This window comes from Leguminivora glycinivorella, chromosome 19 (assembly GCF_023078275.1).
Source record: "Leguminivora glycinivorella isolate SPB_JAAS2020 chromosome 19, LegGlyc_1.1, whole genome shotgun sequence".
Lineage (NCBI taxonomy): Eukaryota > Metazoa > Arthropoda > Insecta > Lepidoptera > Tortricidae > Leguminivora > Leguminivora glycinivorella.
This window is the reverse complement of record NC_062989.1, coordinates 18,079,051-18,104,441: the sequence shown is the minus strand read 5'-3', so window position 1 is coordinate 18,104,441 and position 25,391 is coordinate 18,079,051. Positions and strand designations below refer to the sequence as shown.

Genomic DNA, 25,391 nt, shown 5'->3' with positions numbered 1-25,391 from the left:
GATATGATTTTATTTATGTATCATGCGTATATTTCTTTATATTTATCACTTTTAAATGGTTATTTCAAGCTTTTCAAATTGTCCCTTTTTTAATGAATTTGGACTGCAAGTGACAGATGTATCAGCTGACTGTCATTTTTTTCTGTTTTCAGGTTATTTTGTGATCGAAGTTACGCAAAATAGCGGTTTGTTTACAAGCCGCGATGCGTGGCCTGTCGTTCAGCGTCCTTCGCCGGTGCCGCAGCCGCCTGTGGTGCCCGGCATCCCGCGCGTTATGCTCGCAGCCGAAGCCGGTCGCCAGTACCTTGCCTGGTAACGCTCCAAAAATTACAGTCCTGCGTCTCTTTCATAGTCTATGCCTTATGTTTTTGAGTAAAGTCTAGTTCTTGCGATTACCCACAGGCTCTTCAGCTCGCATTCACAATTCTATGCCATTGCTAACCTGGTACAGCGCGGTTTATACTTACTGTTGCTCAAAGAAGACCAGAAGCATTGTATTATACCTAAAGTAGAGTTGGAAGTGTTCGGATGGCAGGGTCTTTTTAGAGCCATGGCGCAGTGCTCTAATTTAGGGGGTTCACGGTGTTAGCCCAGGTAGCAAGATGACAAATCTAGCCTTCATCACTTGAGGGCTTTGTCGCTATTGCAGTATTTTTGTTATCAATTTTTTAGTTTATAGTTGCTATTACATGACTGTCCTAAAAAATGAGGGTATTAAATTTGTTTGTCATTTTGTTGCAGGTTCGAATCCTGCTGGAGGTGTGAATTTTTAAAGAGTGAATTTTTTTTTTAATTTATTTCCCAGTTGCCGACCCCAAGCTCATTGAGGTGCACTCCACCTGGCCGCCCGACGAGCAGCCGGAGCTCCGAGCGGCGACCGTCCAGGGCATGCAGGTGCTGCCGGACTTCGTCTCGGAGGCCGAGGAGGGGATGCTACTTGCCGAGCTGGAGCCCATGCTCAAGAGGATCCGATATGAGTACGACCATTGGGATAATGTGAGTACTATTTTGACTACTTTATTTTTGGTATTATGCACCAAAAGATTAGTTTTTAATGTTCCTACTAGATTATTTGTTGTTCTACACAAGTAGAATTTAGAAATAAGAAGGTTGGATTTATAATTTAGCACATTAGGAGACTAACAATATCTGAAGAGTAGTGGTATCAAATATAATCAAAATATATGAATATTAAGATTATAGTATTGATAACCTAATAAAACCATATCAAACCTACATTATAAGAGCTAGATTTGTTGTTTAGTGATTGTTATTTTGCCTATTCATTGAACTAGTGTTACATTCCACCCTGTTATTATTGTTATTAACCAATAAATCTAGTCATACTAGTTATGAAAAAAGCTGCACTTTTGGATGGAAGCAAGCCGCTTTGCATGGTGATAGTAGACATCATAGTAAACGATTTTTTCCGAGGATATCGAAATTTCATCCCTTAGGAAGCCGAGCGTAGCGAGGTGTTTTATGAAAATTAAAAAAATTCTATCTTTTTATTGTGTAGTCCGATTTTGACAAAACGTATCTCAAATGAAAGGTATTAATTTGTGTAATTAAAAAAAATACAAAGAAAAAAATTTTGAAAGAAAAGTAAGAAAAAAATTAAAAAAAGTAAATTTACGTCTCGCACTGAATAACTTCAAAGAATGACAGACAAAATGTACAATGTCGATATACGAGTTTTTTTTTAATCGAAGACAGATAAATTTGTAGTTGAAAACTGAAGACCGCATTGAAATCGGATTAGCATTTTTTAAGATACAAGTTGCCAAAGTTGGGAAAGATCGCTTTATATGGCCACTTTGAAATTCCTTTGCCAGAAAGTCAGAAATAATATGTTTTTCTGACACAGAAAAATACATAGTAACAGTACACATCAAAATAAAATTAAAAATTCCGAGGATATTATAATTTCATCCCTTAGAACGACGAGCGTAGCGAGGTCGGTTACGAAAACCGAAAAAAAATCTCATTTTTTTGTACGTCGTCCGATTTTGACAAAACATGTTTCATTTGAAAGGTATTGCTTTATGTAACTTAAAAAAAAATATTGAAAAAAATTGGAAAAAAAATGTAAGATTTTAAAAAAAAAAACCTTAATTTTCGTATCACACTGAATAACCGCAAAAAACGGTAGACACGGTGTATAATTTCGATATATGATTTTTTAAAATTAAAGACAAATAAATGCATGATTATAAACTAAAAACCGAATCGAAATCGAATCAGTAGTTTTTAAGATGCAAGTTGTCAAAGTTGGCTTAGTTTGTTTATATGGTCGCTTATAAATTCCTTAGGCAGAAAGTCAGAAACATTATATTTTTCTTACAGTTAAAAGTATGCATAGGTAATAGACATCATAATAAACAATTTTTTACGAGGATATAAAAAATTCATCCCTTGGAAAGCCGAGCGTAGCGATGTCTGTTACGAAAAAATAAAAAAAACAGTTTTTTTTTATTGGATCGTCTTTCTAACAAGGAACGAAATTTTTAAACGGCGTTTAAGAGCGTGTCGGGCCACGCTCAGTGTAGGGTTCCGTAGTTTTCCGTATTTTTCTCAAAAACTACTGAACCTATCAAGTTCAAAACAATTTTCCTAGAAAGTCTTTATAAAGTTCTACTTTTGTGATTTTTTTCATATTTTTTAAACATACGGTTCAAAAGTTAGAGGGGGGGGGGGGGGGACGCCCTTATTTTTCTTTTAGGAGCGATTATTCCCGAAAAATAAAATATTATCAAAAAACTATCTTAGCAACCGCGGACGGACGGACGGACGGACGGACGGACGGACGGACGGATCGGATAAACAATTTTTTACGGACGGATATAACAAATTCATCCCTTGGAAAGCCTATAAGGGTTCTAGTTGACTACGGAACCCAAAAAAAAAGGCAGTTTTTTTTATTGGATCGTCTTTCTAAGGTTTTTCTAAGGAATGAAATTTTTATATCCTTGTAAAAAAATGTTTATAATGATGTCTATTACCTATGCATACTTTTAACTGTAAGAAAAATATAATGTTTCTGACTTTCTGGCTAAGGAATTTATAAGCGACCATATAAACAAACTAAGCCAACTTTGACAACTTGCATCTTAAAAACTACTGATTCGATTTCGATTCGGTTTTTAGTTTATAATCATGCATTTATTTGTCTTTAATTTTAAAAAATCATATATCGAAATTATACACCGTGTCTACCGTTTTTTGCGGTTATTCAGTGTGATACGAAAATTAAGGTTTTTTTTTTAAAAATCTTACATTTTTTTTCCAATTTTTTTCAATATTTTTTTTAAGTTACATAAAGCAATACCTTTCAAATGAAACATGTTATGTCAAAATCGGACGACGTACAAAAAAATGAGATTAATTTTCGGTTTTCGTAACCGACCTCGCTACGCTCGTCGTTCTAAGGGATGAAATTATAATATCCTCGGAATTTTTTATTTTATTTTGATGTGTACTGTTACTATGTATTTTTCTTTGTCAGAAAAACATATTATTTCTGACTTTCTGGCAAAGGAATTTCAAAGTGGCCATATAAAGCGATCTTTCCCAACTTTGGCAACTTGTATCTTAAAAAATGCTAATCTGATTTCGATGCGGTCTTCAGTTTTCAACTAAAAATTTATCTGTCTTCGATAAAAAAGAACTCGTATATCGACATTGTACATTTTGTCTGTCATTCTTTGAAGTTATTCAGTGCGAGACGTAAATTTACTTTTTTTATTTTTTTCTTACTTTTCTTTCAATTTTTTTTTCTTTGTATTTTTTTTTAAATTACACAAATCAATACCTTTCATTTGAGATACGTTTTGTCAAAATCGGACGATACAATAAAAATATAGAATTTTTTTCATTTTCATAAAACACCTCGCTACGCTCGGCTTCCTAAGGGATGAAATTTCGATATCCTCGGAAAAAATCGTTTACTATGATGTCTACTATCACCATGCAAAGCGGCTTGCTTCCATCCAAAAGTGCAGCTTTTGGCCAAAAATTCTCCATAGTAAGTATGACACCCACACCAACAAAAATGGTTATTATTATTAGGAACCTTAGAAAAAAAAAAGTAAACCTACCTAAAGGTACTTTATGTATGATTTTTGATGTTACTTTTCCCTTTTTATCACCCCAATTTTTTACGAGTATTATAATTAACATTTATACATAGGTTACGGTGACCGCTTTCCATGATGTGATTTAAAAAGTTATTTAAAAAATAATGAGGCAAAGCAGATTATAAGCGATTTCCGCTGCCCATTAGACACCTGCAACGGCAGAGGAGTTGAAAGTGCGTTGCCGGCGTCTAAGATGAAAGCACGCTTTTTCTCCAAGGTTTAAGGGCACCACACACATAGCGCGGGCGCGGGCGGGTGCGTGCGTCTGCGGGCCCGCCGCTCGTTGTGTTAGCCAGTTTATAATGTACATCCACACACACAGCGCGGGCGCGGGCGGGTGCGTGTATCAGCCACACGCGCCCGCCCGCGCCCGCGCCCGCGACACAGACAGAGAGCGGGTGAGGCGGGTAACGGGCGGTAGCTTTTTTCGTAATTCATTGGTTTGCGTATAAGCTCACACACAGCGGGCGTGCGCGGGTCGGGCGGGCGCGTGCATTTCATGGCGTTTGTATTTATTTACAAAGTTTGTATCCTGTTTCGTGTGAAAATTTGTGTCCTGTTGTTCTGTTTGTTTGTATTTGTATCCGTGTGGTGACGGGTTAAGAATTTCACCACCCCCTTTCTTCCCGTTGGTGTCGTAGAAGGCGACTGTGGGATATGGGGTAAATTGTGGCGTAGGCGAGAGGCTGGCAACCTATCACTGAAATGTCACAGTTTAGTTTTCTTACAACCCCTTATTTGCCAAGAGTGGCACTGTAACTTTAACAGTTTCATGTGCTCTGCCTACCCCTTTATGGGAAACAGGCGTGATCGTATGTTGTTGTATCCTGTTTGTATATTTTTGCACTCAATGTTCATGTAACTCTTCAAAGGCTGCCTTTGACATGTGAAAATATTTAAAAAATCTATGTTCATATGTTTCCAGTTCTCTACACAGTTTATGGTACCTACTCTCCAAATATTAATCGTTTCATATTAATTTGCTGAACCCGGATTCTTTTTTGCGAACTTTATTCCTCAAAACAAGCAGAAACAATAATTCCTCGTCTGTGTCCGTATCTTCTGACATCTTGGTGCAGACTGCCAACGATCGATGGCGGATGGGATGGGAAACCCGCGTCGGGCCCGCCGCACCCGCGCCCGCGCTCTGTGTGAAGGGTTTGAAAAACGCACCCGCCCGCTTAGGACCCGCGGCGGGCCCGCGCCCGCGTTAGATGTGTGGTGGGCTTTAAAGGTCGAATCTTCGTAATATAAGTAAGTGACAGAGAAATATTTGCGGAGCGTAATTTGGCCTCCGATTATGAATTTGAACCATATTATTACCAAGAACGATTTAATACTGGACTGACAAAGACCATACAAAAAAGTGTACCCCTGAAATGTATGAGCTTTTTAGGCTTAAAACTAGATGGCGCTGTTCGCAGCCTGGAAGTGGCCAAAATCATATTTTACACAAATGTTTTAACATGTATTTATTTTTTATAGGAACAAAATGACGTATTTCTTTATTTTAAAATCATGATACACAGATCAATACAACAAGATGGCCCTTACAGGGCGACTCGCGGTCACCAAGCATACGACAAATCAGGTTTATAAAAGTTTGAACGCGTGCGACACCGATCAGTAGCGCCCAAGTATACGACCCGCTAACAGTGTTCGTGTCCGCTCGGGAAAAAATCTTAAATAATCAATTTTGGTTGCAGACAATGGTCTCTTACAGCATAAAGTGGTGTGGCAAGTCTTCTTGTTCAGGCGGTAAGGATGGTTTTAGGATGAGCCGGGAATTTTGAATTAAAACAACGTGTGCTCTGGATGCTCCTTTATTCTAAACTAACTTCAAATCGATGTGGACTGTATATACTGTATATCTATAGCTAGGTATGCACTCGCACGTATATCAAAAGTACTAAATTACTTAAACTAATTTGGACATTCCGCCCGCCAAGAACATAGTTCTTTAATTACACGGCAAAATCTCTAATCACTACAGAAAAATAAAATGTTAAACATAACACAGTCGGCGCTTAAAACTAATACAATATCGGTTATGTAAAACATCACTTAGTTATTACACACAATTTGCTAACTGGACGCTTCAATATACCTGATTTACATTTCACAGTAACAACTCTTGTTATATTGTCAGGCCCAGTATGCTTTTGAATGATCTTGCCTAAAATCCATTTAGCAGGAGGTACATTGTCCTCTTTCAACACAACAACATCATTAATCTCAGGTTCGGTAGTAGCATTAGAATTCCATTTATATCTTTGACTAAGAGTTACCAAATATTCTTTATACCACCGTTTCCAAAAATCTGATACAATTTTTTGCGTTAAGCGCCATCGATCTAAACCTATTACATTACTCTCAGGCTTATATTCATCAGCAATATTAATCAATGGTTCGCCTACCAAAAAGTGACCTGGTGTCAAGGGTAGAGGGTCATTAGGATCATCGCTCAATACAGATAAAGGACGAGAATTCAAGCATGATTCTACCTGCGCCAGGACTGTCGCTAATTCCTCATAAGTGAGTGTGCTATTTCCTATTACCTTCCTCAAATCCCCTTGGTACTACGAATTCCAGCCTCCCAAAGACCGCCGAAATTTGGCGCGTGCGGAGGGATGAAGTGCCATGTTGTATGCTCCAAAGTAAGTATTGCTGCTATTTCATCAGGTAATGATGACTTAGCAGTGTTGAACATGTCTCTCATCTCTCTGTCAGCACCAATGAAATTAGTGCCGTTGTCACTATACAAGTCTTGGCAGTGACCTCTCCTTGCAGAAAAACGCCTAAAGGCAGCAATGAAACCCTTGGCTGTCAGATCCGTAACTGCCTCGAGATGTATGGCTCGAGTAACCATGCACACGAACAGGCATATATAACCTTTAAAAGACTTAGCTCCTCTGCCTGGTGAAAACCTTATATTTATAGGCCCACAGTAATCTACTCCCGTAGCTTTGAAAGGTTTACTGGGTTTCATTCTTGCCTCAGGTAGAAGTCCCATTAAAGGAGTAGACTTTTGTCTCGAATATCTCAAACACGTGACACACTCTCTGTAAACTTTTTTAGTACGATCCTTCACTTGCAATATCCAGTATTTTGATCTTAAGTAATTTAGCATTACTTGAGGACCGCCATGCAACGTACGGTGATGAGCATCAATTATTAATAGCATGGTAAAATGATTTTTACCAGGCATAATCACCGGATGTCTCGTATCGTAACTTGCATCAGATTGATGTATTCTGCCACTAACTCTTAATGTCCCATTTTGATCCAAAAAAGGACAAAGAGTGCGCAGACAACTCTTTTTAGGCACAACTCCTCTACTCTTTAACTGTTTTATCTCATGAGAAAACTCTTTCTCTTGCACTTGGTTAATACACGACAGCAAAGTCTTATCCATTTCCTCAGAAGTTATAAATTTAGGTAATTTAACTCTCTCAATTATTGGCAATTTTAGATTTAATACTCTTCTACAATATGAAATAACTTTTAACAGTCTCGATAATGAAGAAAACCTCGACCAGATTGGGGGTTCTTCATCAACATGGGATACAACAGTTAAAGATGTGACTCTTTCCTCCTCATGTGTGTCTTCTACTCTTGTGTCTTTTTTCACAAAGTCAGGTTGAGCTAACCACTGTGGACCAGTCCACCATAACGTGTGGTCTAGTAAATCTCTTGGATGTAAACCACGAGACGCACAGTCAGCAGCGTTAAACTCAGTAGGTACATGACCCCATTGTTCAAACTCCAGTATGTTTAATATCGTGGACACTCGATTACTCACAAATGTACTCCAACGAGCTGATCCTCCTTTGAGCCAGGCAAGAACTATAGTACTGTCTGTCCAACCGTGTAGGTTCTCTTTGGGCACGCTCATTACCTGTGCAACTTCAAATATAAGTTTCGCTGCTAGAGCCGCAGCACACAGCTCTAATCTCGGAATGGAAATTTCTCTCTCTGTTGGGGCTACCTTTGTCTTACCTGTTACCAGGTGCACGTGTACACCGTTGTGCTCCACCACTCTCACGTAGACCGCTGCTGCAAACGCTGACTTTGAAGCGTCTGCAAAGACATGTAGCTCGATTTCTGATCTCGGTGTAGCATTCAGCCATCTTGGTATCGCCAGCTGCTTAAGGTCTACTAATGCCTCTCTGAACGACAGCCACTCACTTACCAACTCTTCTGTTAATGGAGAATCCCACTCAAGCCCCGACTTCCACAACTTCTGAATGAAGATTTTTGCGACAACCACGACTGGTGCAATCCACCCCAATGGATCGTACAACCTCGCTACGTCGGACAGTACTTTCCTCTTAGTTATGGGTACTTGAACTTCTGATAAATTGAGTGTATACTCAAAGTTATCAGTGTCTCTGTTCCAACTCATTCCAAGAACCTTCATCGTATGATTCAGTTTCAGGTGCACTGTCTGATCAGATAACTCTTTGTTCCCTACAATCTTGTCAAGTAAGGGTTTCGAGTTAGTGTTCCATTTTTGAAGCTCAAAACCACCAGATCTCATCAACTCATTCATCTCGTTAAATATTTGTAGTGCCTCAGCCTCAGTTTCAGCTCCAGTGATTAAGTCGTCCATGTAAAAGTCTCGTTTTGTTATACTCGAAGCCAATGGATACTTACTCTCCTCTAACTCAGCGAGTTTTTGTAATGACTTAACGGCCAAATAAGGTGCGCAAGCCGTCCCGAACGTCAATCTCAATAGTTTGTAGTGTTGTATTGGCTCTGACCCGTCTGACTTAAATCGCCAAACGATTCTCTGGAAATCCGTGTCCTCCTCAGCTACACGAATCATTCTGTACATTTTGATGATATCTGCGACAAGGCAGATTTTGTGACTTCTAGCTCTCATTAAAATGTGTCTCAAGTCTTGCTGTAGTTTAGGGCCGACAAGGAGATCATCGTTTAAGGAGATATTGTTATCTCCTTTGCTAGAAGCATTAAAAACAATTCGAAATTTGGTTGTCTCCTTGTCCTCCCTGATCACAGCGTGGAAAGGAAGATACACTGCCTTATGATTACCTAGCTCTCTCTCACTCACTGCTCTCATGTGGTTAAGACTTAGGTATTCTTCCATTACCTTGTTGTACTCTTCTCGTAGTTTAGGTTCTCTCAGTAATTTTCTCTCTAATATCTCTAATCTCTTGATAGCAATTTCCTTAGAATTGCCGTATTGACACTTAGGGTCCTCAGTTGAAAATGGTAGTCTCACTACAAGTCTACCATCGTCATCTCTCACAGTCGTTGAGTTAAAAAACTCCTCACATTGTTGCTCACTCTTCGTCATCTCTTTCTCAATACTGTTAGGCTCGTTCTCCATCTCCCAAAATTTTTTCAATAAGTCATCTTCCTGTATATGAACATGCATACTAATCAGTCTCGTACTCACCTGAGTCTCAGATCCTCTTACTGCTCGACCAGACACGATCCAGCCGAGCATGGTGTTTTGTGCTATCATGGTTCCTTTGCGTCCCTCTGCACGCTTCTTGAATAACCCCGCCAGTATTATTTCTGCATACACCTCGGCACCTAGAAGGATATCAATCTTACCTGGCGTTGAATACTCAGGATCTGCTAAAGGTAAGTCTTCAATCTCGCTCCATTTCTGCACGTTAAGCTTGGTAGCTGGAAGTGAAGCAGTTAAAGAATGTAACACGAAAGCACAAACTTCTACTGAACTAGTTGGGTCGTGGCATGATGTGATGAGAAATGAAACCATATATTTAGCATTTAAACTACACTCCTCTAGCATTGACACCGAAGTACTTATAGGTCTACGTTTGAGACCAAGTAATTGAACAGTTGACTCAGTGATAAAAGAAACCATACTACCTTGATCAATTAAAGCTCTAATATCTTGTTTACAACCAGTTGAATCAAATACCTTAACTCTAGCCGTCGCGAGTATTACATGATTAGGTTGAAGCGCACCTCTCGAAAACGCTGCAGTAATATTTGTGTCACCTCGTGGTTTGTTCAGTTTCTCAGGTAATGGTGCACTCGGTGACGCAGATGACGCAGCAACCTCGCTCGTAACTCTGGCCTCCTGGTTGTCATCTCTGTCGAAGTGAAGAAGAGTGTGGTGTCTCCTTCCGCATTTACGGCAACTCGTCGTCAGACGACACTTCAATACAGAATGTGTAGGCATCAGGCAGTTAAAACATAGTTTATTGTTTTGCACAAAATCTTGACGTCCTTGGGGTGTCATGGAACCAAACTGCTTGCATTGATAAATGTGATGGGTCTCATGGCACATAGCACACTCGATGTCACTCGTCTTGACTTTGTTCTCGATGGCAGTGTGAAATGTTTTAACTTTAGCTGCAGGCTTCGCTGGTGGTGCTGGGCGGGACGTGTTGGTGTCAATCATCTCTAATGATCTGAATCTGTACTCTAAAAACTCACGTAACTGTTCCCAGGTAGGTAAATCATCGCCTAGCATATTCAAATGCTGTTCCCATTGTTTGATAGATTCAGCGTCTAATTTTGTAATCACCAAATACACTATTATTACGTCCCAAGTACTCGTGGTGATGCCCATATTCTGCAACGACTTCAAACATGTTGACGTGGTGTCCAATAAATGCCTCACTGCGTTAGCAGACTCAGTTTGTATTTTCTTGGTCGAAAATAAATTCCTCATAACCGCATTGCAATTATATCTCTTGTTATTGTAACGTCGAACTAATTGTTTCCAAGCGTCATCATAATTTGCGTCGGTGGTCGAAAAATTACTTAATAAACTCAGTGCCTCGCCAGATAAATTACTTTTCAAATAATGCATTTTTTGAACCGCCGTAATACTCTTATTTGTGTGGATTAAAGAGGAAAACATATCATAAAACGTTTGCCATTCTTCATATTTACCACTAAATGTGGGCAAAATAATGCGAGGTAATTTTATGTCACAACTATTGGTAGCATTTTCACTGGTAATCGTAATGTTACGAGTTTGCGGCAATGATTGTGTACTTGGTTGCACAAACTTTGTCAAAGATTCCAATAAACTCGTTTTGTATTGCACGTAATTCTCCTCGAACTCCTCATATCTCAGTTGTGTAAAATATGTTTCCGTTCTATCTCCTGACGCTTCAGAAATAATCGCCTTGTGGCCGCATTGAAACTCCTTAAATTGATCTTCAAGTATTGCAAGTCTAGTTTCTAAATACGGCTGCTTAATTCTCTCTTTAGGCGCTTTCTTGTGGTTTTTCTCGGAGTTCTTTAACTTCTCAATTAACTCCTCTTGATAATTAATAAGCTCTTGTAATGTAGGCATGATGACTCGTACAACTCACTAATGTTCGTAGGTATAAGTAGGTAGATAACTTAGCACTCAGAAGAAAATGTCTCAAAACTCGGTTTATATTGCTCAGTTCGATATTTTAACTCACTCACAATGTTAAGCGTAATAAATTGAAGCGAAAAAGTCTCAAAAGTCACTTATAGATTCCAATAGTCGAAAGTTATTCACAAAAGTTCAAACTCGATGTTATTACGCGTGATTATAATTGCACTTAAAACTTGCAGTTAACACTCGTCCGGCTCATCCTTATCTCGATTACCGCTAGCCGCCTTTTGTTCCCGAGCGCTCGCCGCTCGACCACAGGTGACACTCTGTCCGGTTCGTTATGGACCATATGTTCAGGCGGTAAGGATGGTTTTAGGATGAGCCGGGAATTTTGAATTAAAACAACGTGTGCTCTGGATGCTCCTTTATTCTAAACTAACTTCAAATCGATGTGGACTGTATATACTGTATATCTATAGCTAGGTATGCACTCGCACGTATATCAAAAGTACTAAATTACTTAAACTAATTTGGACACTTCTAACACTTCTACATGTAAAAAAGATGGAACAACATTCCACAGTTAAGTCAAATTAATTATTTTGTTGAATATTGTTTATTGTCCGCGGAGTTCATTTATACTGGTCAATATGGTTGTGCTGAGCGGCGCCGAGGCGCGTCCATCCCTCTTTACCGAGTTAAAAATGTGATATGCTATCCCTTTCACGTAAACGACTAGGCATGGGGCCATGTTAGTTTATGTCTGTTGCGGGAACTTCGTACTGCCGTTCGTACCATGTGCTACCATTTTATGAAATATAAAAGAAAGCAGATTTGTAATAGTGAATAATTATCTAGAATCTGTAGAGTCTGTAGTGGTATTTAGTTCATTGATTAGTTTAGAATATTTAGTTGGTTATTTAACTTAGTAAACGTAAGTAAAAATGCACAGTTTAGTTATTAGTTACTAGAATGATTTTTATTGAGATGCTATCACAATTATCATCCTCCTTGCGTTATCCCGGCATCGGCATTCGCCACGGCTCATGGGAGCCTGGGGTCCGCTTTGGAAACTACTACCAAGATTTGGCGTAGGCACTAGTTTTATGAAAGCGACTGCCATCTGACCTTCCAACCCGAAGGGTAACTAGGCCTTATTATAATTTAATTATAATATTATAATTTGTTGCAAAACAAATTCACCACAGTACTGGTACCGGTACCATTGTCTATAATAGACATGTCCCATTCCCATCCCTACTGCTAATCATAAAGGCGCGCCATTATTTGAAACGACCAATGGCAGCACCGTGCGCGCCCGCCTCACCCCGCAAGGATTGGTGATTTGCGTCTCGAACAATATCGCTTGCATTTGGCTTCTAGTGGGGTGTTCTGTGTCATGATATCACGTCAATAGACATTTTGGAAAAATATATTTGTAGGCATCAGCGGTGTAGTTATGAGAGTATTTAATAGGTGGCGCTAAAAAATCGAGGAACAATTTTTAGTACCTAATGAAACGAATGAAGTATGTAAATGTCATATGAATAATCCTAGATATTACTATTATAAGAATGGTTTTTTGTAAACGGGTTGATCTCGATTACTTGTTTAGCAAGTTAGGAAAAGATCATTTCATAAAGTCATACTATATCTGTCGTATGTTTTGTTTCTAGGCGATCATAGGTTTCCGCGAGACAGAACGTAGGGCATGGAGCCCGAGCAACGAGGCCGTCATCTCGCGTATCCGCAGCGTTTTCCCCCGGAGCGGGGCGGACTCGGAACTGCTGCCGGCGGCCCATGTGCTCGACCTGGCCGCCGCTGGGTATATCAAGCCCCATATCGACGCTGTACGGGTGAGTCTTTACATCCTATATTTTATAGGGTAGATGCTGGTCGGGTTTGTAAATTACTCTACTTACTAGTGATAGGTAGCTTCGCTAGTATGTAAGTGGAGTTACTTTACAGTCAAGTGGCTGCAGTCGGGCAAGTTACCTACAGGGATGTAACGGATGTGGTTTTAACGGAACCGGAAGCGGAAGCGGAAGTTTTGAATTTAGTTTAACGGAAGCAGAAGCGGAACCGGAACCAGAAGCGGAAGTTATAGATGTTAAAAACGAAATGAAAAAATACCACATAGGTATAACATAAACCAAAACTAATTAAATTACCTAGAACTTTTAGGTGTTTACTGTTCAGCCTGTAATCAGCAGTTTGTAATCAGCCTTTAGGCCCACTTAGGTTTTAAAAACGAAAAGAAAAGTTACCTGATATTTTATCTTAAGTATATCATTCATTACAATCCAAAAATTTAAATCACCTTGAACTTTAAGATTGTTTGTTGTTTTGGTAATCACTAAAAATCACATAAGAATCCTTTTAAACCTTTATTATGCCGTAAAAGGTTTTAGAAACGAAAAGAAAACTTACTCGTAGGTAGTATAATACAATCCAAAACTAACCAGTAAAAACTATATGTGTAATTGTTAGCACACAATTAAATTTTTAAATTAAATGGAGTGATTGTAAAAGAAGTAAACTGTATTTAATAAACAAATCTAAGGGGAGCTTCTAAGGGGATCGTATAGATAAGCCCTGCACCACTGAATAGTTGTTCACTCGCTACTAACTAGGTGGACAGGACAAATATTGGCGCGCAATGGAATGAAGCGATTAATGTTTAGTATCGCAGCACGTGGCAAGCGGAGAGATGAGCGAATGATAGGTATAGACCTGTTGGTCTTTGATGTACGCCGCTCATGTCCCACCGTCGCGCTAGGTTCCGACATCCGTTATAACTTCCGTTTGAAAAATAACAGAACCGGAACAGAAGCGGATGTGTAAAACAAAACGGAAGTTCCGCAGTAACGGAAGCAGAAGTGAAGATAACTAACTAATAGTAAGTTAGTGGAGTAGGTAACCTCCACTAACTTACTATTAGTTAGTTATCTTCACTATTATAAAAGTGGAGTAACTCTGCAGACGTATAGGATGAGATGAGTCGGAGTATAATTGATGAATATCATAGATGTAGTTTTAGCCCAGAGCGCGTCGGATTCGGAACTCGTCCCAGTGGATTCAATTATGAATGAATTCATTGATAAATTCGCCATGCACTTTTGCGGCTGATAGTACATACCATATTTATGAGACGAGTATTTCGATACGTATTTTTGCACATAACTGTACTACTACTACTACTAGATTTAAAATTGAACACCAGTGTGCACATATTTATATAACTGACCGTACAAAGTTGCAATTCAGTGGATATAAGTGTAGAGATACTTCTATTTATTTATATCGATATTGTTTAAAGACCTGTTGGTCTTTGATGTACGCCGCTCATGTCCCACCGTCGCGCTAGGTTCCGACATCCGTTATAACTTCCGTTTGAAAAATAACAGAACCGGAACAGAAGCGGATGTGTAAAACAAAACGGAAGTTCCGCAGTAACGGAAGCAGAAGTGAAGATAACTAACTAATAGTAAGTTAGTGGAGTAGGTAACCTCCACTAACTTACTATTAGTTAGTTATCTTCACTATTATAAAAGTGGAGTAACTCTGCAGACGTATAGGATGAGATGAGTCGGAGTATAATTGATGAATATCATAGATGTAGTTTTAGCCCAGAGCGCGTCGGATTCGGAACTCGTCCCAGTGGATTCAATTATGAATGAATTCATTGATAAATTCGCCATGCACTTTTGCGGCTGATAGTACATACCATATTTATGAGACGAGTATTTCGATACGTATTTTTGCACATAACTGTACTACTACTACTACTAGATTTAAAATTGAACACCAGTGTGCACATATTTATATAACTGACCGTACAAAGTTGCAATTCAGTCGATATAAGTGTAGAGATACTTCTATTTATTTATATCGATATTGTTTAAAACGTTACGAAGATCAAATACATTTTTAATTCGATGAATTTCATATTGTTTTATTTGGATAAAATAAATACGGGTAAGGGCGCTATCACACTTGGCGAGTTAGGCCCCATTTAGACGGTACGAGAACTCGCATACGAGTTTTATTACATTGCGTTATTTGATGGCTGTGCAAAATTAATCTAACCTCCACAGCCCGCAATGTAACTAAAATCGCATGCGAGTTCGCACGCCGTCTAAATCAGGCCTTACGGAGCGAGGCGAGAGCGCATCTCGCAGCGAATTCGCCGCGAGCACGCAACGACAAACGCTCGATTTCGACTCGCTCGCAACAGTGACAATAGGCTAGTTTCCTACTAGTCAAATCAGCTTCTTTTTAAGAACCGTCAAAACGATTTGCTAATGTGAAATTACTATGAAATACTGAGGAGTGACGTCACGGTCAATTCATTTACTTTATATCTTTATTTTGACTTATTCAATAGAAATTATAATTAAAAATAACTACTGTCCATATTTTTTTTGTAATTATGTGGTGCTTTATTTCCTGTGCTGCATAAAATATTTTTTCTACTCCCGAACTGTTATTCGTCATTTACAGGGTCGTGCACAGATCTTTAAAACCCTACATAAAGGTCTATTCCCCAAAGCCAGCGTCCGCCGGCTTTCCGCGCATGCGCGCAGTATCGAAAAAACTGAAAACGCATTGTTTGGCTCTGTAACCATGGCAACGCCTTATAACGACACTGCGGGCGTGCGCGGGAAGGCTTTGGGCAGCCGAGCTGACAGTGCAAACCTTTGAGTCAAAATAGAGGAAACAGTGTGAATTTCACGAAAGTTATTCAAGAAAACTATTAAAAACTAGTGCATAGTCGTAGAAAAAGTATTGTATGCAACGGTGTTTAACTGAGTCAAAAAATACTCGTGGCGTCTCAATAACAATTTTCGGCTTCGCCTCAAATTGTTACCCAACGCCACTCGTCTTTTTTGACCTCCTTTAAACGCCTGTTGCATAAAATACTATTATTTTAAGTATAGGAAACTAGCCTATTCACCAAATGTCCTTTAGGGATTGTGATATGTATAACCTAACCACAAAATTAAAATTTTGAATAAAGCTCCGGCATAGTAGACCGATTTTCATAAAACATGGTCAAGACTCCCGACTAGTTCAGCTTTCAAAAAAACTAAATCTAAATCGGTTCATCCGTTAGGGAGCTACGATGCCACAGACAGACACGTCAAACTTATAACACCCCGTCGTTTTTGCGTCGGGGGTTAAAAACTACCCAAGATAATTGACAACATTTCATTTTTTTGAGTACTACTTTTTATTGTTTGGTTTGAAAGAACTCAATATTAAAAGATACACGTATTTTTTTATTTTTCCAAAAACTGCTATTTTAATGCGAAAATCCCTTTTTATTACTACTTCGAGCAGAAAGAGCGTAAGTTACAAACGTCAAGACTCAACTTAATGACGTCACATGTGTTGTTTCATACACCTAAGAAAACGACAAAATCATTTCTAAAAAAAAAGTTTTAACAGTCAGCTTAAACAGTCTGCTATGTCTGACTGTCAAGTGTCACTGTCAACCAATAGTGAATGACTACGAGCCATAGACTAAGCCATGAAATTTTTAATATCTTTGCTACGAACGGTGATAAGTGTCACTGCCAAACTCAAGTGACATCCCAACTGGAAGATTTTTTGGTTATAGTGGCAGCTCTGAATCAGCTATGTGACGTCACTTCCCCTTTAAATTATTTTTAAGAATTTCTACTAAAAATACGGAAAAATAATATTAAGAAAAATATTTATGTGATCTATAGGCGTATATCTCGAAATGGTTTTCGATTTAGGGACATTGAAAATTTTGAAACGTTGTCAATTCGAATAGAATACCTACATTTATTGTTTACTTTAAATACGTGCTAATTACGCAAGTCCCACCACACCACTATCACTGCGGTCTTTGTGTTAATGTTGATGAGGTTGGTCCGCAATAGCAGCTATCAGCTGATGTGTCATGGCCGTCGTAGTCAAGTACCTAAGACCTACGTGACTGATCTCTATACAAAGGGTGCATGAATCATTGCATTACCACATCCGTATTGACCTTTTTTAATACTGCGTCGGTGGCAAACAAGCAGACGAACCGCCTGATGCAAAGCGGTCACCGTCACCTATGGACGCCTGCAACTCAAGGAGTGTCACGTGCACGTTGCCAACCCATTAGAAACTTGTACGCTCCTTTTTGCTGTGTACCTTAGTATGTTTTTTTTTTAACCTCCGACGCAAAAATGACGGGGTGTTTGACATGTCTGTCTGTTTGTATGTCTGTGTGTCTGTCTGTGGCATCGTAGCTCCCGATCGGATCAACCGATTTAGATTTTTTTTTTGTTTGAAAGCTGAGTTAGTCGGGAGTGTTCTTAGCCATGTTTCATGAAAGTCGGTCCACTATGTCAGGGGTTTTCCAAAATTATCTTTTTGTGGTTATTTGTTATTATTATAAACGGGCTTGTTCGTGGCCACAGACTAGCCAAAGGCAAAGACGTGGCCTACGATGGAGTGAGCTCGCCCAGAAGATGCCTGGTCACCCTTGATTTGAAAGGTTACCAGGTTATATGAGCTCGGAAATATAGCCGCCGGCAAGGAATTCCACTCCTTGGCAGTGTGCATAAGAAAAGTACATATTACTTACGCCTGTATTCAGGAAAGAGGTAGACAGAGCACATGCAACTGCTCAAGCTTCAGTACCTCCCAGCAATGAGCAAACTAAATATAGATGTGAAAGCCTGAAAGGTATCATTGTTTAATAAAATTTCCGTCTGTGCTATTTGCTTTTCGCTAACTTTACCCATTCATCAGCATATTCATTTATGCAATAATACCTACATTTGACAATAAACAACCATTGGACTACATTTATTATATTATTTAAATATACTGATAAGTAATGACGAATCATTACTAATGACCTTGTAACTGTGGTCATTGGCAGTATCTGTGTAGTATGTGCTTACATGCAGCGACCACACCGCTGCTTAAAAAACGGCGACGGTATGCAATCGCAGTGACGCATCGTATCCGTACCGTTTTTAACCGACTTCAAAAAAGGAGGAGGTTCTCAATTCGACTGAATGTTTTTTTTTTTTTTTTTTTGTATGTATGTTCCTCGATATCTCCGAGAATTGTGGACCGATTTTCAAATTTTTTTTTTGATCGAACGGGTATAACCCCGAGATGGTCCCATTGGCACCAAGTCAGGGTCTGATGATGGGATCCTGGAGAAATCGAGGGAACTCTTCAAATGTTATAGGCACATGTAATGTTTTTAGTGTATTTTTCAAAGGTAAACCAGTATTTACGCCTGATGGTAATAATTTTATGTGGCTGAGCTGATGATGGAAGGTCAACTCCTCAATGGTTAGGAGTTAAAGGATAACTCTTTCACTAGTGTACATGTATTCGGACTGATACGTATAATATCAATAGGAACCACTAAAAATCAACAAATAAATAAACTTTTTAACAAAAAATAAAACCGCCTTCAAAAATAAGCGCGTTACAAAACACGGAGAAACTAAAAAGCAAAAAATAATAAACCTTTGAATTCAGATTTCTTATCGTATTGCAATAATCTAAACATCCAAATTATAAACAAATCAATTATTTTTGGAGTCGGTGCCATCAGCCTGCGTATGGTTGGGTGGGGCAAACAGGCAATAGCAAGGCGACGAACAGGTCTGGTACCGACTGCAAAAATAATTGATTTGTTTATAATTTGGATGTTTAGATTATTGCAATACGATAAGAAATCTGAATTCAAAGGTTTATTATTTTTTGCTTTTTAGTTTCTCCGTGTTTTGTAACGCGCTTATTTTTGAAGGCGGTTTTATTTTTTGTTAAAAAGTTTATTACCGCGCGTGCTCCACACCGCTGCTCAAAATACGCAGACGGTACGGTAACGCAGTGACTTGTGGCGACAGTGTGGCGAGCATGCGGTAAAAACGGTACGGATACAATACGTCACTCCGATTCCGTACCGTCGCCGTTTTTTAAGGAGCGGTGTGGTCGCACCTTTATATCAGTGATAAGGATATAACGTACCTAACTATAAGGATATAGTGAAGCTGCAACTGCAACGGCAGTCGCTAATCTCGCTGGCTACTGCGCACAGCTCTCAGCACCTACAGACATGGACAAGGACAGCAAGGACCCCATCGCCACCTACGTGTTCATTGACGTAGGGGCAGAAGGACTCCGAGACGACGAACCTGATAAAATCATCTCGATGAGCCTGCTGGCGGTGAAGGCCGAAGACTTCCGAAACATACAAGACGACACTCGGGAACAAAAGATCGCAAACCCCCCCATCTTCAGGGAGGAAGCCTTCCATCTGGTCGACGCACATTTCGATCCAGAACACGAAATCTTTGATTTCCTCAACCTTTTAGAAAAACCCGTGTGTCTAATCGCCTACAGCGCTTTCAACTACGATTTTCCGCTGCTGAAAAGTCTGTTAAGCCATCGCGGAACACCGTTTTTCGAGAACATCGCTTGCGCAGACTCTCAGGCTGCGTTCTACGATATTTTACACCCGCAAGGTCCGAAGAGCGGCCGAGAGGCGAGGCTGGCGGGAGCATTCCCGTGGCACAAGACTTATTACGACAAGCCGAGCTTCGCGCTGCGAGCGGTGTACGACAGGGAACTGGAGAACACGAGATATTACGCTGATGGAGGACAATACTTCAACAATGCGGCAGAGTTCCGGAACAAGGCGGCGCTGCGGGTCGCCGCGAAGATATCTCAAGAGTTTGTGGACTGGCTGGAGGAGAATTGTTTTAAGTTTGCTGAAGTGCCTTTGCTTCCCAGCAAAACTATCAAGTTAAGCCAAGAATAAAATTTGTATGTATGTGTATTAGTATGTAACTTAAAAATTATATTCAGCACATTCTAAACAGAATTAAAACATTTTTTTATTGTGGCTCCAGTGTTTTTATTTTGAACCCCCGACGTAAAACGACGGTGTGTTATAAGTTTGACGTGTCTGTCTGTCTGTCTGTTTGTGTGTGTATGTGTCTGTCTGTGGCATCGTAGCTCAAGAACGGAGGAACCGATTTAGATTTTTTTTGTTCTAAAGCTGAATTAGTCGGGAGTGCTCTTAGCCATGTTTCATGAAAATCTATGCCACTGTCTCGGGAGTATTTCATAATTTTAATTTTGTGGTTAGGTTATTAATTTGCATGTTGCATTTGAAACAAAATGTGATATTTATTTATTGATTGCGAAGACATGAATAGATAAGTAACGTGAACTTTCGTGTCACGCCCGACAACAGACCATTCGCTATCATGCAGTCACTAAGTAGATAAGGGGATTCCCAGGTATCTAAGTCGGAATGTACAGCAATTTTGGGTACTCTTCAAAGGCAGCAAATATACCTACGTAACACGCTGTTATGGATCTACAAATAATTGGTTTTATTAGACTTATATTAACCGGGATATAGACGATAATAGTGATTACCTTTCTGATTTTTGTCTAGCTCCCAAAAAGGTAATCACGGTCTATATCCCGGTCAATATAAGTCTAATGAAAATAAGCGTGAATCAAACTCTTAATTGCGGTTTTCGTTGTGTGGCTAACTATAAATAAACCAGGCGCTAAATCGCATGGTCTCTTTCTCAATTAAGCAACATCAATTCAAGGACATTGGCATTTGTCAGTTCCTTAAAAAATGCTAACCTATGAATTGTGCTCAATGTATGATGGGCCCCTGTTTCAGTTCTGCGGCGGAATGATAGCAGGCCTGTGTCTCCTGTCCGACGCCGTGATGCGACTACAGCACGAGACGCATAAGCATCTCGGCTTAGACGCCTTGCTGCAGCGCCGGGCGCTGTATATTATGAGGTAAGCCATTTTATAGCTCAACATACCTATTAAAATGTCATTTTTATAAAATAAAACTATGGAAACGGATTAAATCGCGTATAATGAATTTACAATTCATCAAACAAACAAACAAACAAACAATATTTTTATTTACAGAAAAAGGGTATAAATTACGTGACAGTGTAAAAGACAAATTGTATCACCTTTTTCGACTGTTTTAAACAGTATGCAAATATTTACAAATGTTATACAAAATACAATTATAAAATTTGGCTTGTGCGCGACAGCTTACATTATACAATATATATAGGTATATTATATTAGACATTTAACTATTTGTCATTCTGTATAACTCATAAACTCGTGTACGGTATAGAAACTACGATCATGAAGCCAATTTTTAAGTTTTTGAGTAAATTCCTTACCCTCAAGTGCTTTAATTTGAGCAGGTAATTTATTGAATATAACAATACTCGCATTGTAAGCGTTGCGTCTGTATATATCAGTCATGCAGCGTGGTTGGTTCAGATTATTTATATATTGTGATCTCGGGTTACTTGAACAATATACATCAGAGCGCTTAACATAATATTTTGGAAACTTTCTTACAAAATTGCAAATTTTTTGAATATACATACATGCTAGGGGTAAGATCTTGAGCTTTTTAAATAATGGTTTAATAATGGTCCCGACTTATTCATTCATTATACGCGATTTAATCCGTTTCCATAGTTTTATTTCATGCGTACCTAACTATCGCGGTAACTGAAGACAATATTATGTCATTTTTACAAAACCTATCGCCAATGAAAGCGGCAATAGGTTACGATGATTGCTTACTATTAGGCAGGAAGGGCGTTTGCCACAAACGTGGCATAAGAAAGTATTTTACTCGCGTTGGTATAGTGAATAATGTTGTGTTCACTGAAGAGTCAAATCGTGCTGTCTCTTTCCAATGCATGGCCACAGTAGGCAAAATAAAGAGTACTATCGTACAGTATGGCCACTCCCGCTCCCCGCTGAAAGTGCCGCTCACGGTTACCGCCTGTCAAAACTGCGAACAGTCGACCTGTCATATTTCACTCATACAAGCATGGTACGCGTTCACCTACACGAGCTTAAAATGTGTGCTAGGGACGCGCCTCTTTCATATATTTGATCGCCAGTGTCCGAGGTGTGACATGGCACTATCCCTTTCAGCTGTTAGGGCTTTTTATCAATCAATAGCAGCCTTTAAAGCGCCCGTCTTCAGACAAAGGCCTCCTCTCCATTCCTTTACGCCTGTCGGTTCATTGCCAACATTCAGTTCTCGCCAGCTTGTTGGCAGATGTAATCTTTCCATTTATTAGGGTTTTACTGAATAATAATGAGTGAAAATGGTGAAAGTATTAAATAAGTGTTCCCTGTTACAGCGGCGTGTCTCGCTACTCGTACACGCACGCGGTGCTGGGCGGCGAAGAGAGCGCGTGGCGCGGGGAGAGGCTGCAGCGGCGCCGGCGCGTGGCGCTCATCCTGCGCAGCCAGCCCCGGCCAGATCGAAACTGACAACCCTGAAGATTCTGTCCGGATGAATCCGCCCTGTAAACCACCAACGGATCTGCAGCTGACGTCCGCGAGGGTTCTTCAAAAACGCAGTATCAGAACTGTTTGAGAAATATGTCTGGGTCAGATGTAGACATCACTCACTAGTTTTTCAAATAAACCTACATGCTAGTCCTACCTAACGTACTCAATAAAGACCAATGTTTCGTTTTTTTTTTTCGGTTTTACCCTGAAATTCCAAAAGCAAAACGCAGTCTTTAAAAATAGTTTAAAAGTTCAACTAAGCTGTTGAAACAAGTGCCTCGTGCTATATAAAATGGAAGACTGTTTTCATTTCAATCTTTTTGATGTTTGATTTCAATATTTATTTTCAATTTTATTATAAAGTCCTTAATGTCCTTATAGCCAAAAATATATTTAATGTTGACCCTTTACTGAGAACTGACTAATGCGATAATGAAATTAGAAAATATCACTTATATAAGGCACTGGTCCCACCGCGAGCTAGTAAACGAACAAAAGATAATCACTCCCGTGCAAATAAAAGAGACACGGCGATGTTTATAGTTACTCGCCCAGCGGTGAGCTATTAAAATCGCCGTGTCTCTTTTATTTGCACGGGGGTGCGTATCTTTTGTTCGTTTTTATAGCCGATAGCTCATAGCTTACTAGCTCGCGGTGGGACCAGTGCCTAAATGACCAACTAAAATTTGTATAAATGACAGTATTGTGCGATTTAGAGAAGTATGAACCGTTTAGTTATTGTTATAGTTTTAAAAAATGTTAAATAAAACAAACTTTAAAAATAACTCAGTTTATTATTTGTGTGTGTGTGGATTGAGTGAGCACCTTCCGAAAATAAAAAAAAAATATGCTGATCATTTAGTAAAAGTTCTAAAACAATTGTAAAACGAATCTCTGAATTTGTAAAAAGATAAATCAAAAGATACAGCCAATAACATGTGCTCACTCAGTTCTCACAAACTACCAACGAAAACAGTGAATATATTCATTTAACATATAATATTTATATACTAACATTTAGTAAAAAATAGGCCAACCTACCTCTATAAATATTAGATCACCTAGTGACGTATTAAATTTTTTACAAATAGTTTCTTATGCTCACTCAATCCACACACTTTTGAAAAGCCGAATTTTGATGAAAAACATAAGATTTAGACCGCTATTATATGTGTATAGTTTAGTAAAAGTGAAATGGGAATTTGTAAAATACAAAACGAACCACTAACGTGTCAGGTTTTTTTATAATAAATTTTTGTAAGTGCTCACTCAGTCCACACGTTTTGAGAAAGTTAAAAATGTAAATATCTTACGATTTGTAGCACCTAAGACACTCGAAAGTACTTCAACATTTAGTAAAAATTTTTACTAAATATCCACCATCTAATATTTTATATTCGTTGTCTGGTTTTAAAGATATTCAGACATAACTTTTCTCATACAAATGTATCAAGTAGGGTGACCACACTATGTCGGCTCCTGATTTTCCCCACCTTTCCATTGTCATATTGAGATTGGGGAGTTTCGTTCGTTCAATTTTGATAATATTAAACTAATACCATATTAATTATCCATCTGCAAACTGTTTTTAGGTTATGTTCTTGGCCTAGTGATGATGTGTATTGTGTAATTTTTATCGACGTCAGGATAATAACCATATCGACATGCATGCATTAAAAAGGACATGAATGATAATTGGTAAGAAACAAAGAATATAATACTTCACTAGTAAGAAACCAGAACCTGGTAATCTAATCGCGCTAACAGATGAGCGTACCGGATTTGTAAGTGGGAGCGAGAAATAGTTATTCTTTTCTCGCTCCCACTTACAAATCCGGTAAACTATTATCAAAATTGAACGAAACTCCCCAATCTCAATATGACAATGGGAAGGTGGGGAAAATCAGGAGCCGACATAGTGTGGTCACCCTACTTGATACATTTGTATGAGAAAAGTTATGTCTGAATATCTTTAAAACCAGACAACGAATATAAAATATTAGATGGTGGATATTTAGTAAAAATTTTTACTAAATGTTGAAGTACTTTCGAGTGTCTTAGGTGCAACAAATCGTAAGATATTTACATTTTTAACTTTCTCAAAACGTGTGGACTGAGTGAGCACTTACAAAAATTTATTATAAAAAAACCTGACACGTTAGTGGTTCGTTTTGTATTTTACAAATTCCCATTTCACTTTTACTAAACTATACACATATAATAGCGGTCTAAATCTTATGTTTTTCATCAAAATTCGGCTTTTCAAAAGTGTGTGGATTGAGTGAGCATAAGAAACTATTTGTAAAAAATTTAATACGTCACTAGGTGATCTAATATTTATAGAGGTAGGTTGGCCTATTTTTTACTAAATGTTAGTATATAAATATTATATGTTAAACGAATATATTCACTGTTTTCGTTGGTAGTTTGTGAGAACTGAGTGAGCACATGTTATTGGCTGTATCTTTTGATTTATCTTTTTACAAATTCAGAGATTCGTTTTACAATTGTTTTAGAACTTTTACTAAATGATCAGCATATTTTTTTTTATTTTCGGAAGGTGCTCA

The 25,391-nt window shown here is 38.8% G+C and overlaps 1 protein-coding gene across 1 annotated transcript; it reads left to right on the top strand.

Moving 5' to 3' along the window:
• The first annotated feature begins 139 nt into the window (after window positions 1-139).
• Window positions 140-23,001, top strand: LOC125236315 (alpha-ketoglutarate-dependent dioxygenase alkB homolog 7, mitochondrial). Its single transcript, XM_048143068.1, has 5 exons — window positions 140-312; window positions 806-996; window positions 13,134-13,313; window positions 21,152-21,276; window positions 22,671-23,001. Exons 1-5 carry the CDS (start codon window positions 204-206, stop codon window positions 22,801-22,803), a joined length of 738 nt encoding a protein of 245 aa, XP_047999025.1. The 5' UTR covers window positions 140-203; the 3' UTR covers window positions 22,804-23,001.
• Window positions 23,002-25,391: the final 2,390 nt, after the last annotated feature.